This window comes from Spermophilus citellus (genome assembly GCF_964194105.1).
Source record: "Spermophilus citellus genome assembly, chromosome: 12".
NCBI lineage: Eukaryota > Metazoa > Chordata > Mammalia > Rodentia > Sciuridae > Spermophilus > Spermophilus citellus.
Window position 1 is genome coordinate 12175328 of NC_138198.1, and position 12937 is coordinate 12188264.

The window sequence follows — 12937 nt, forward strand, 5'->3', positions numbered from 1 at the left end:
AAAACTTTTAGAAAAAGAAAAATGAATAGAAAGAGTGTTCTGGCCCTTTAATCTCATAGAAGTCTCTTCAACTGCAGAGGAAGGTATAACAGTGGCTGCCCACCCCTTTGTCTACACTTGTGTGAAAAGCAGCAGCTATCAGCTCAGGTCCCTAGTATTTGCAGGACAGAGCCCTTTTTGCCCACTTTGGCTACTACAAGTTGTTCCAGGAACATGTACATGGCTCCCTGCACGTGGTGGTAAAAGCTATGCTAAGAGCTGAAGTTGATCAGAATTACCAGTTTATCACAAGTTTCCCCTGGAAGATGCCATAGACCCCAGAGTTCCTAGGTACTTCTATCAGACATATTTGGCCAGCATCATCGCCAAGTTGCGGGGACAGTTTCCTGATGCTTCCGGCTCCATTCTTCTCTGTTGCATATTCTTCTTTCCCTTTTCTTTTTTAAGATACTAATTTGCATCCCCTTGCTGATGATAATGATACTTTCAATCCTTTCCCCTACCAACTCGAGGCAATCACTAATTTACTTTTTACCTCTGTGGCAGGGTTTTGCAAACTACTATCATGAGCTAACTTCAGTTTGTGGCCTATTTTTGTAAATAACTCTAAGGGAACACAGCCAAGACCATTAATTTACATATAATCCATTGCTATTTTCTCTCCACAAATGCTGTGTTGAGTAGTTGTTAACAGATCCTGCTTTATGGCCAACAAAGCCTAAAATATTTACCACATTGCCCTCCACAGAAGTTTCTACCTCTTTTGTTAGATTTTCATTGCTGTAACAAAATACCTGAGAAAATCATCTTAGAGGGGGGTTTACTTTGGCTCATGGTTTCAGAGGTTTCAGTCTATGTTGGCTGGCTCATTTTTTTCTGGGCCCATCATGGTGGAAGGGTGTGTTGGAAGATAACTCTTCACCTCACGGAAGCTGAAGCACAGAAGAGTGAACAAGAATAGGGCCAAGAACAAAATATACCCTTCTAACACATGCCTCAGTGATCTAGCCTCTCTAACTAGGACCTACCTCCTGAAGTTTCTACCACTGCCCAGTAGTTCATTCAGTTATGAACTCATCAACTGATCATGAGGGCTCTGATCAAACCCTAACAGTCCCAACTCTGAACACTGCTGCATGAACCTTTTTGAGACAGTCCATATCCAAACCATAACACCTCTGCTTGCCTTTTCCAGACATTTACATGTACATGGAATCGTACAATATATATTCTTTTTAATTTAACTTTCTTAATTTAGAATGATTTTGAGGTTCATCCATGTAGCAGGGATAACAATGTTCCTTTTCATTGCTGAGTAAAATCTCATTTTGCTTTTCAATTGGCCATTTGATAAGACACGGATTGTTTCACATTTTACATATTATGAATCGTAAGCTGTGAACATTCATGTATAAGTCTTTGTATAGGTATGTATTCATTTCTTTTGGGTAGATAATAGAATTGCTGCATCATCTGATAGGTTTGTCTTTAACATTTTAAGAAAGTATCAGACTGGTTTCCAAAATAGCCACACTATTTTACATTCCAGCAGTAATGCATGAGAACTCCCTTTTCTCCATCATCCCCTACACTGTTATGCTTATCTCAATTATACCATGCCAGTGGGTGAAAAATGACATCATTTTTGTGTTGTGGTTTTAAATTTGAGTCATTATGATGTTGATCATCTTCTGTGCTTTGAAACCATTCATTCACATATCCATCTATTTCCTTTTATAAAACATTTACTCAAAAAGTTTGCCCATTTATTGCCGCAGTCTTGGCTGGGCACAGAATCACGAGCCACCACACAGCTTTGTAGATTCAAACAGCAATTCTTTATTCCCGAACTCACACCGGCCTCCACACACGTTCTGGGGCAATCCCAGTTCTGCTGCCACCCAATTCACCTACTCCACGAGGCTATTTCCCAAAAATGCCCTCTGAATCTCACGAGAGTTCAACAGGAGCTTAGGCAGCAGGAACGCCCTAATTCCAGCAGCAATAATCCTCAACATCGAACTTCCCTAAAATCCAAGGTCTTAAACTGGGAACGCCTTAAACCGGGAACGCCCTAAACTCAAGGATTGGGATACTTCCTCAAACTGCAGGATACACCCTAATCCTGGATCCACCCTCGTCCTTGGGCAGGGTCACCTAACATGCAATGTCAACAGCGAAATTAACATGGGGTACGCTGGCAAGGAAATTTCCTACTTGGTAATGGCCCTCAGCAATTTATAAACCATTTCCTCATTGTTGAATTTTAAGTTTTAAGGAATCTATGAGTCTTTGTCAAAGAGATGCAATTTGCAGATAACTGCACATGCTGTGGATTGTCTATTTGGGTTCTTAGTGATGTCTTCTGAAACATTTCCATTTGATGAGGTCTAATTAATTTTTAATGGACTTTTTGCTTTCTTATTTTTTATTGAATCTCTTGGTTAGATCAAAAAATTTTTTGGACACAATCTTTTATCTTTTTTTAATGTGTTGCTGAGGATTGAACCCAATGCCTCACAAATGTGAGGCCAGTGCCACAACCCCAGTCCATAGATCAAATCTTTGACTAACCTAAGGTCAGGAAGGTTCTGTCCTGTTTTCTTCTAGCAGTTACAGTTTCAGTTCTTATGTTAGATCTTGAATTCACTCTGAATTGCTTTTTGCATATGGTGCAAGGTAATGTTTAAAATTGTCCCATCATTTGTCAAAAACATCAGCCTCCCGCTGTATGTCTCTGGAACATTTCCTGAGATCAACAGACTAAATCTAAAGGCTTACTTTGGTACTCCACATTCCATCCCCTTGATCTGTGTGGATGTTAATACCACATTCGTTATCTTCCCGTAAAACTACATAAACTTTCAAATAAACAAATTTTTTCCAACTTATTTTTTGTAAAAATTGTTTTGACTATGCTGGGTATTGGCAATAATATACTAAATTTTAGCTTGTTAATTTCTGGGGGAAAAAATGTGCTAGAATTTATTTAGGGGTTGGGTTGTAGACACAGATCACTTTGGGGCGAACAAACATGTTAACAATTTTCAATGTTCCAATGCAAGAATATGGAGTATCCATTTATTTAGATCTTTATTATCCTCAGCAATATTTTGTAGTTTTCAGTGCAGAAGCTTCACATCCTTTGTTACATTTACTTAAGTACATTTATTATCAACTAACTTTTTCTTAATTTCACTTTGTAGAAATACAAATGCTTTTTTGCACACTGATTGGGAAGCCTCTTATTATCCACTGCAATGTTAAACAGAAGTGGTGAGAGTGGACAGCCTGCCTTACTCCCTGCATTATCTTCCCTCTCTAGGTATGATGTTAGCTGCAGGTCTTTACAGACGCCTTCTCAACCGACTGAAAAAAGTTCGCTTCTATTCTACCTTATGATTGTTGAAAGTTTACCACAAAGGGGTGGATTTTGCAAGATGCTTCATGGAGTGAGATGATCGTGTGGTTTTGTCCTTTATCCTATCAATAAGGTACATTATATGTATTCATTTCCAGATGTAGAATCATCCTTTCATTATTACTGCCATAAATCCTACGTGACCAGTGTGTAATTCTCTTTATATGCTGCTGGTTCTGTTTGCTATTTTTTCTTTCTTGAGGATTTTTGCATCTTTATTACTAAGAAATGTTGGCATATAGTTTTCTTAGGATATTTCTGTTTGGCTTCGATGAGAAAAATATCGGCCTCACATGTTAGGCAGTGCTCTCTATTTTTCTGGGAGAGTCTGTGAAAGATTGGTATTATTTCTTTAAATCTTTAACACAAAACACCACAGAGCCATCTGGGCCTGGGTTTCTCATGATGAAGTTTTTAAGTACTAATTTATTTTCTTAACTACTAAGATTTTCTAATTCTTCGTGGTGCTGGGGATTGAATCCATGGCCTTGTGTATGCAAGGGAAGCACACTACCAACTGAACTGTATCCCAGGCTCTAATTTGTCTTGAATAAATCTTAGAAACTTTTATTTAATCTTTTTTTTTTTTTTGCAAAATGTCTTGTTGTTATGAATATGTTTATATTATCTTCTTATAGTTCCTTAATTTTTGTAAACTTGGCAGTGAGTTAGTCTTCTCATTTTGGTTATTTGTTCTTTATTTGATCAATCTAGCTAAAACTTGTGTTTTGTTTATCTGTAAGAGCTAAGATTTTATTTCACTGATCTTCACTGTATTATTTTCTTCCTTCTTATTCTGGGTTTAGTTAGGAAGTTTATGTTATTGGTTTGCAGTCCTTTTTTCTTTTCTGAGACAGCAGTACCTTCTTGTTCACAGGGGATACATCCCAAGATCCCCAGTGAAGGCCTGAAGCCACAGGCAGTCTGTTCTATATTTTTTCCTATGCAAACACATCTGTGCTACTTTAATTTATAAATCAGACACAGTCAGATTAAAAAAAAAGTAGTGGTGAGGTAGAGCAATTTTAATAATATGCTTTAGTGAAAGTTATGTCAATATGGTCTCTCTCTCAAAATGAATTCTACTTTCGCCTATTTACTTAAAAGGAGCATTTTATGGCTTCTCTCTAGCATATCAGAACTGTCAGCATCACTGCTCTTGTACTTTGGGGCCAGCATCAAGAAACACAAGGACTTGAAAACAAGCACCCTGACTGTGGTAGTCAACCTGACAACACAGTTGGCTAAGTGATTAACAGCACAGGTTCGATGGGGAAAGGGATGATTCACAACCCAGGTAAGGCAACATTTGACAACAAGAGATTCAGTGGCACTACTCAGAATGGCATGCAACTTATTTCTGAATTATTTCTCAAATTTTCCAATGCAGTTGATTGCCAGTAAATGAAACCATGGGATGAAAAACTGGATGGAGGGGAACAAACATGTGTTTATAGCTATAAATTTCCTTCTTCAGTACTTCTTGAGCTTCATCCATGTATTTTGATGTTTTCATTTCATACAGCTGAAATTACTTTGATTTTCTTTATGATTTCTCCTTTGACTCATGGCTTATTCAAAGTGTACTTCAACATCCAAATATTTGTGGATTTTCCTGATTTCCTCTGTTGTTACCTCTGAATTAATGATGTTCTTGCAGTATGAAAAACACTGTGTATGACTTTAATCCTTTTCAATTTATCAATATTTTTGGATGACCTACTTTATGGTCTGTCCTAGAGAATATCGTGTGAACATACTCCTGTGGCTTTCCATGGACTTTGGGGGGTTTTGTTTTGTCATTTAGCGCTGGGGACCCAACTAGGCCCTTGTGAATGCAAAGGCTGCTCTTCACCACTGAGCCGTATGCCCAGCCCCTCCAGTGACTACAGACCAACAACTGGCTTTCTTCTACCACCCACAGGACCTGGTCCTGCGCATATCCATGCATTCATTATGTAACCTTCATCACTTCACTCAATTTAACTCTTCCTGTTATTGCAGGCTTGCTCTAAGAGTCTCAATGTACTATTCTCCTAGATTGGGACTCTTCTACCTTATCATTCTGGTCTGAGCTTCTTGAGGTCTTTTCTGACAATCTCACTTACTTTATATTGCACCTCTGCTAATTCCTTTATTACACCATCCTATTTTCTTCATAGCATTGACCCTATCTAAAACTTACCAGCGATCATTTTGCATTCTGGCCTGCTTACTGGGCTCACCAAGTGATAGCTATCTTTGAGTCCACAACCATAATTGTTTCCAGTATTCCTCTCAACAAGTTTCTTATGGTAATTTTATTACTGCCCTGTTTCTCTGCTGTCTCCTTCCTAAACTGCTGACATTGTGCCCTGGAACTACATCTACTAAGCTTTCCCCCATCACCAACTATTTCACAGAAACTGTGGGTTATAGGGTTCCCTGTTTCCTAGTTAAGCTACATGCATGGGCTATAAGTGGGCGTTTTTAACACTATTTGATTTTTTATAGTTTTATTTATATGTGGTTTTATTTTTATGTGGTGCTGAGGATCGAAGCCAGCACTTTGCACATACTCTGCACTCTACTGCTGAGCCACAGAGCCAGCCCCATAAGTGGTTTTTATTTACTCTTCTTGTTTGTATGTTTGGGGAGTATGTGTGGACAAATTTTGAATTGCCATTCATTCTAAGGTTATATCAACACATCTTAAAAGTATATTTAATAAATTATGCTAATATTTTAATAAAGTTGTTTCAATTAGTAAATGAGAAAAAGCTAGAAAAATTCACCCATCTATATAGAAATGATATTAATGACCTTTGTAATAAAACTTTATTAATATGTTGATCTAAAATAAACATATAACATTATTTTGCCATATATAAGATGATTAAAACTTTTAAAAAAGGAGGAATTTGGAAGGCTGTAGGTTTCTATACATTTTTAAAAGTTTAAAAAAGAAAAATTTGGGAAGTTTCCTTTTAGAAAGCTGACCATATAGTTAAAAAAAAAAAAAAAAAAATCCTGCCATGCACTTTGAAGCTCAGGAGGCAGATCCAGTGCAAATGCAAGTCCTCCTAGGAAAGCCTCCTTACTGGGAGCAGCTCACCAGAGGTCTCAACACCTGTGCTTTCTGACTCTGTCTTCATCCAGCTGCTGGCTTAAGGGCTTCACTTTCAAATACGCCCTGGGTAAAACTGGTGCAAGACTGATTCCTAAAGGTTTCTGAGGGCTCAGATGACAGCAGACAGTCAACACAAGTAACACAGTGAGGTCAGGCCTTCTGGGTCTGGATGGAAGCCCGGCATCAACACTCATTCTGTGAGCTTAGGCAATTCAACTTCTGAACCTTGGTTTTCTCATCAGTACCAAGATGATAATAGCTACTTTGTAAGATTGTTGGAAAAGCTAAAGTTTATGCAAGTGATGGTGACATTAGCTACCACTACTCTCATCACACTGGCTTATTTAGGAGCGGTGGAAAGATACCACATGAAGAGCAAAAGGTGGGAAGAGTTATACACTCAGGTTGCAGTGGTGGCCTTGTTTTATCACCAGCAAAGCTCCTCTTAGAAACACCTTTCTACTTATGTGATTGCCACCCTTGAGGAAATTAATAAAGTGATAAATAAGACAAAGTTTCCGGAGGGAAAAATGAAATGCAAGTCACTCCACAGCATAGCTGCCCTACTGCTCTTCCTACAGGATTATCACCTGTAGACACCTGACCTTTAAGCTAAATGGCCAAACCCCTTACTAACCACTCATCAAGTGGTTGTTTTTGCAAAGCCAGGTAAACTGTCTCTAAAGGATAACCAAAGACATCTACTGAATGCTGGTGATGGTGTAGGAATCCACCCTAAGTTTGAGAAGCCATGGTCTCTGAAGGTAAAAGATGGCTAAATTTCATAAGTACCTGTGGATTTGTACCTGTTAAGTCCTGCTCACTAATGTGCTGCTAGGAGCTCCTTAGGGATGTCTCAATAAGAAGAGGAATAAATCACTTAATTATTTGGCAAAAACTGTAAAGGCAGGTTGATGACTATAGAGGGGAAAATACACTAAGTCTGTCCTGTTTATAAGGTGATTTCCAAATTCTTAAGGAGCTTGATATATAGAACAGTGGTAGAACACTTGGCCAGCATGCATGAGGTCTTGATTTCAATTCCCAGTACCCCCCACCTCCACATACACACAAATTCCTTTGATCTCGGTGTGGTGGCACATTTCTACAGTCTTAGCTATTAGACAATGAGGCAAGAGGATCACTTGAGCCCAGTAGAACACAGTGAGATCCCATCTCAAAACAAAACAAAAATCATAAGGAAATACAGAAAGTCCAGAATAACCAGGGAAAAGAAGCACTATAAAGGCCTCAGGCCAGCTGACATCAAGAGCCATCATCAGGATGCAGAGATTATAACAGTGGGCACAGTTTCGAAGATTAACAAGTTGGCCAGTGGGTAGAAGAGAGCCCAGAAATAGGTCCCGCCAGGATCCTACACAGGACAATTGTGAAATAGACACAGTGAGGAAGGGACAGTTTTTCTCAATAAATAACACTGGATAGCTGGAAATCCATAAGGTAACATTTCTTCCTTAAACCCTACCTCTCATTATTAGCACAAATCAATTCAGCAAATTTCAGATTTAAATGTGAAAGATAAAAAAGAAAAGAAAAAAACATAATAGAGCACCTTCATGACCTTGGAGTAGATGGAACGCTGCTTACTCAGAACATGCTCACTATGAAGGAGAACATGAGGAAACTGTTCTCCATTAAAATGCAGAACATTTTTTTTTCACCAAATATATTCATACAACACTATGCATTCAACAAGACTTGTGTCCAGAAGAGACACATTTAAACTATCATGTCAATGTTAAAAGACAATCAATGCAACAGAAAAATGGGCACTTTCACACAAGGACAATCCAGGGTCAATATAATAGTCTATGGAAAGTGCTCAATTTCATTAACAATCAGTGCAACAAAATCTGAAGCCACAAGATGCCACTGCACACCCATAAGGATAAAGTGAAAAAGACCCACACCACAGTTGGTGAGACTATGGGACAACTGCAACTCTGGAAAGCTGGCAGTAGTCAATAAAGGTGAACATGACACATGTACTGTGGCCCTACAGTTCTACTCTACGGCAGAACTATAAAACTACGTGCACAATAATTCATGTGCTAGAATAATCGGGGAAGTACCAACAGTTCCAAAGCTGCAAATGAACCAAACATCCATCAGATAAATAATATGTGGTTTATTCACACAATGGAATACTATACAACTGTGAGAATGAACCATGTACAAATACTTACAACAAAAAATTCACATACTGTTGAGTGAAAGAAGCCAGATACAAAGAATGCATAATGTTCAATTCCATTCATATAACATCTCAAGACAAAACTAGTCTATGCTCTTCTAGCTGGATAGTGGTTATCATGTGTGTGTGTGTGGGGGGGGGGGGGGGACAGTGGTCAGAAGGAAGCCTGAGAGGAACCTGGGTGTGAGTGCATGTATGTATTCTGCTAGTGAAGTGTCACTGAGGTCTGTATAGATGTACTCCTTCAATAAAAAGAACAAAACCATCTGCCTCTGCCTGGCTCCTCTGCTCAGATCGCAGACATGTTCCCTTGCATTCTCTGCTCAGCCAAGGTCCACTACTTGTGCTGCCTCGCAGGTGGTGTGAGGAGCAGCGCTCCCCAACACAGAGACCTGCAGGTCTGGCTGCTGGCAGCAAGCCTCACCCTGTGAGTCCAAGCCCAGCTTTCCTCCTCACCAGCATGTTCAAGTACTAGAGCATGCTCTCTACCTCTCTCCACAAGCCTCTCCTTCAGGAACCAATGCTCTTCTCAGGGAACATGCAATTAAGTACTCAAGTTTTGAGCCCAAATGGTGGGGGAACCCCAACAGCTAACACCTCAGGCTTCAGGTAGTGAATGGGCGAGGATCATCTGGACCACACCCTTGGAGGTTTGTGACATGCAAGTGGACTGCAGGCACATCTTGGATGGGGTGATAAATTGCTGCCTCTGTTTTGGGCAAATCTGTATCCTCTCTAACCCAATTTTCTCACTGAAAGGAAAATAATGGTGCTCACACGACGAAGAGTTGTTGTAAGGATCAAAATGAATTACCATATGTAAAACACTTAGAAAAGCAACTGACACAAGGCAGGAGATTCATAAATGTGAGCTGTCAACTTTGGCTTTGTCTAAGGTGTGCTCTCCCCAAGGAAGGATGACCCAGGGTGAGTCTAGAGTGTAGAGGGCTTGGGGTTCACCCAAGAGTCCCCACAGCCAAACTTTAGGGCACATTTCCAGGTATATTATGTCTCAATTCTGCAGAGAAGCATACAGGTACATGCGTCAGGACTAAATGGAACAGAGAGAAACTGTAAAACACAGCAGGGCAGAAAAGCTGACAATCCCTGGCCCAGTCCCACATGGATCTACTACTAAGTAAACATGCAGTCACTGCATTCAAATAAAGAATCAGGACCATTGCTATCAGAGGGAGGGACATAAAACATTTCTCAGATGCATAGTATTTGATGTAACAGCAGCTAGCGAGGTGGTGCCATCAGACCGAAGTGTAATATGACCACTGGGGCCTAAACATCACAGGCATTTTGGTACAACTTCTATTCCAGGGTCCAGGCCCCTGGATATGGCCTCTACTTTGCAAGCCTAGAGACCTTTGCAGTGACTGGCTCAAGATGACCTACGTACAAAGCCTGAGGTAGATGAGAGAAAGTCAGCTTGTGAAACAAAACCACCAGAGGAGTCACATTGCCACTCTGAACCTGTGGGTAGGCCTAAACAAGAAGCTGCATCTTCATCAAAAGGAAACCTGAGGGCTAGGGAAATAGCTCAGTTGGCAGAGTGCTTGCCTCGCAGCACCACAAAAAAGAAAACAAACAAAAAAAGGGAAACCTGAATGCAAATCAGAGTACCACACTGGCAACAAGCTAAGAGGCTGAAGGATACGTTCTGCTTTTCACTAAGCAACACTGCACCCTACCTCACCAGGTGCTTGCTTCACTCACACCTGCTGCTCTGATCATCTAAAATGTGAAGTCAGGCAGTGATCACACTTCCTAGACTTCCAACATGGGGTGAAGGAGTGGGCCAAGGAACCCACTGTACTGACCATGAACCTTTCAGTCATTACATGCTCATTAACATAAGCGAAAGCCTCTACTCAATGCCTTTTCTCACTGAAGCCAGGCTAAAGTTTTCTTGGGAAACACAGTGGACTCAGGCACAAGAAGGCCCAGCTCACTATGCCAAGTCAGGTCTGCCACCCGGTGCAAATGAGAATGCCAGAGGTGTGGTTGAAACTGCTGGAATTTACTAGCTCCCCTCCCTGAACTCTGTGGCCACTATCTTTCCCTGAGTAGACTCTAGGCCCAAAGAATTCAATGTTAGTGTTCTTGGTAGCACCATAATGTGGCCATGTTCCTACATCAATTATCTACTTCTCAGGTTGTATCTTTCCTAAATAGCTGATCTGATCTTCATTGCTAATTTCATCCTTGGAGGATAACTACTGAGCAGGTCTGTGAGTACCCTGGAGCCACTCCCATGAACTGCCTACCTCAATGGGCTCTTCCTGGCCCAAAAGAGAAAAATCAGGCCCCTCTCATTGGATATGTCTTGAATCAACCATTCAGACTATGGGATGTTCCAACTTTCTCCTCTGGTGATGGGTAATGATGAACAGGGTGCCTTTTCCAGTCCTTCCCCTAAAGGATCATCCTCAATCACTGTCCAGACACTTAACTGTTGCAAGGAGAGGTAGGGGAGTGGAAGAACAGGTAAGGCAGAGCAGCACACAAAGCTCATGGGAGAAGGGTGATTGCCTAAATAAGAGCACAGTGTGCTCCTCCCACACCTCCCTAGCACAATTACCAAACCTCTGCTGGCCAATAGTGGTCTCCAGCCAAATACACTAATGCTAGTTTTCCAAGTGACGTAAGGCAAGCCACCACCAAGGCAAAAAGACTTGATTTTTGTAAAACTGACAGATTGCAGAAGGAACAGAAATAAGGAAGGAAACTCTTGCTAAAAAGCTTGCTACTCTAACACCATGAGCAACATATAAACCAATTAAAAGACTATGTTTCTAAAACAAGTACTGTAGATAATTATAGAAAGTAATGTCTTTGTAAGCCATGCTTTAAATAAACCATTTAAAAAAGAATACACAATCGCTCTATTTTGATCTTAATGTTTCTCAGTTCATCCAAACACTGGCAAGTTTCCTGAATGCTGGCATAACATAAGGACAACAGTTCATATAAGCCTGTTTTGGAAGAGTAGTCAATTATACAAATGACAATTTTAATGACAATTACAATGGTTCTGAAATTGCTTACTTCTGCATGGGAACCTGGATCTAACATCAGTGAGGATTAATCTGAAGTCTAAGCATTTACTTCCTCTACAGTCCTATGTGCCTGTTGCAGTTACATATACAAATCTGAAAAACTTTCCAACAGGCTTACAAGAAAGGGACTTTCACTAAATAAATCTTGAGAAAAATTAGTTATGGCATCACTGTTCAATGAAGAAAAGTAAACGTCTAATTACAATTTTAACAAATGGATATATTAATGCTATTGTAGGAAATTAAAATTCCAAAATAACTCTATGTTGCTATCTAAAATGTTCTAAACAGTTTCAGAATTGCAACATATTAACAAATAATTATTCATATCAAAATACAGTTGATAAAAATTCTAGCTAGGCAACTTTTATGACTATCTAAAATCAAGTTTTAAATTTATAATTTTAGCAACATATATTGAACACTTGCATTCAAATGTACAGAAAGCAATCCATTTAATCTTGAAAACTAATATGTAACAAAACATGGAAATGAGCCCACACTGGTAATCCAGAATGTGCCCTCTCCACCACGCAGCTGCAGCAAGTATGACATGTAAACAACACTCGACAACTCAGCACTGTGAAGAATTCAGCTGCTTCAACAAGTTGTGTTATCGTTTTTATAAGCTAAGACAGTACAGGCAAATGGAATTCTTAGAACATTACCTGAAAATAGAGACAAAGGTCCCAATTCATTCTTACATATACACACCAAGTTAATCTGTCACAGACAGCAAATGCTGAATTTACACACTGGAGTTTCCGGCAGCATCCTGTACATTTACAATTAATTTATAATTAAAATAAACAAAAGAGAGCTGTCAGATCTATGAGATGGATTGTTCAAATCTGTGTAGGGTGGAGAATTGCTTTGGGGCCACTGCATAAGTGCTCACTGATGCTTCTCAAAGGCAAAAACCAAGTAAATACCTAAAGAAAAATAAAAAATATTAACAGTTTACTTTTTTCTCATCCACAGGATAAACAAATCTCAGTCCAATTCATAATCTGGTGAAAATTCTTAGGCTGGCATTTGAAGAAGAAAAACTTCATTAGTTTTTCAGGTTCTTCTATTATCTGAATCATATTTAGGCAGAGATGGGATCATTTCCATTTGCTTAA

The 12937-nt window shown here is 39.6% G+C and overlaps 1 protein-coding gene across 6 annotated transcripts in view; it reads right to left on the bottom strand.

The window, feature by feature from the left end:
- RNMT (RNA guanine-7 methyltransferase) overlaps nt 1-12937 on the bottom strand; it is a 91740-nt gene that overhangs the window by 51826 nt on the left and 26977 nt on the right. Inside the window, exon 11 of one of the 6 annotated variants that reach the window (XM_081262553.1) lies at nt 8660-12745. The exons of the other annotated variants lie outside the window; for them this stretch is intronic. Coding sequence (XP_081118679.1) covers nt 12708-12745 — 38 coding nt within the window. The 3' untranslated portion in view covers nt 8660-12707. Of the gene's footprint in view, nt 1-8659; nt 12746-12937 lie in introns of those variants that run through there. 6 annotated transcript variants of the gene reach the window in all.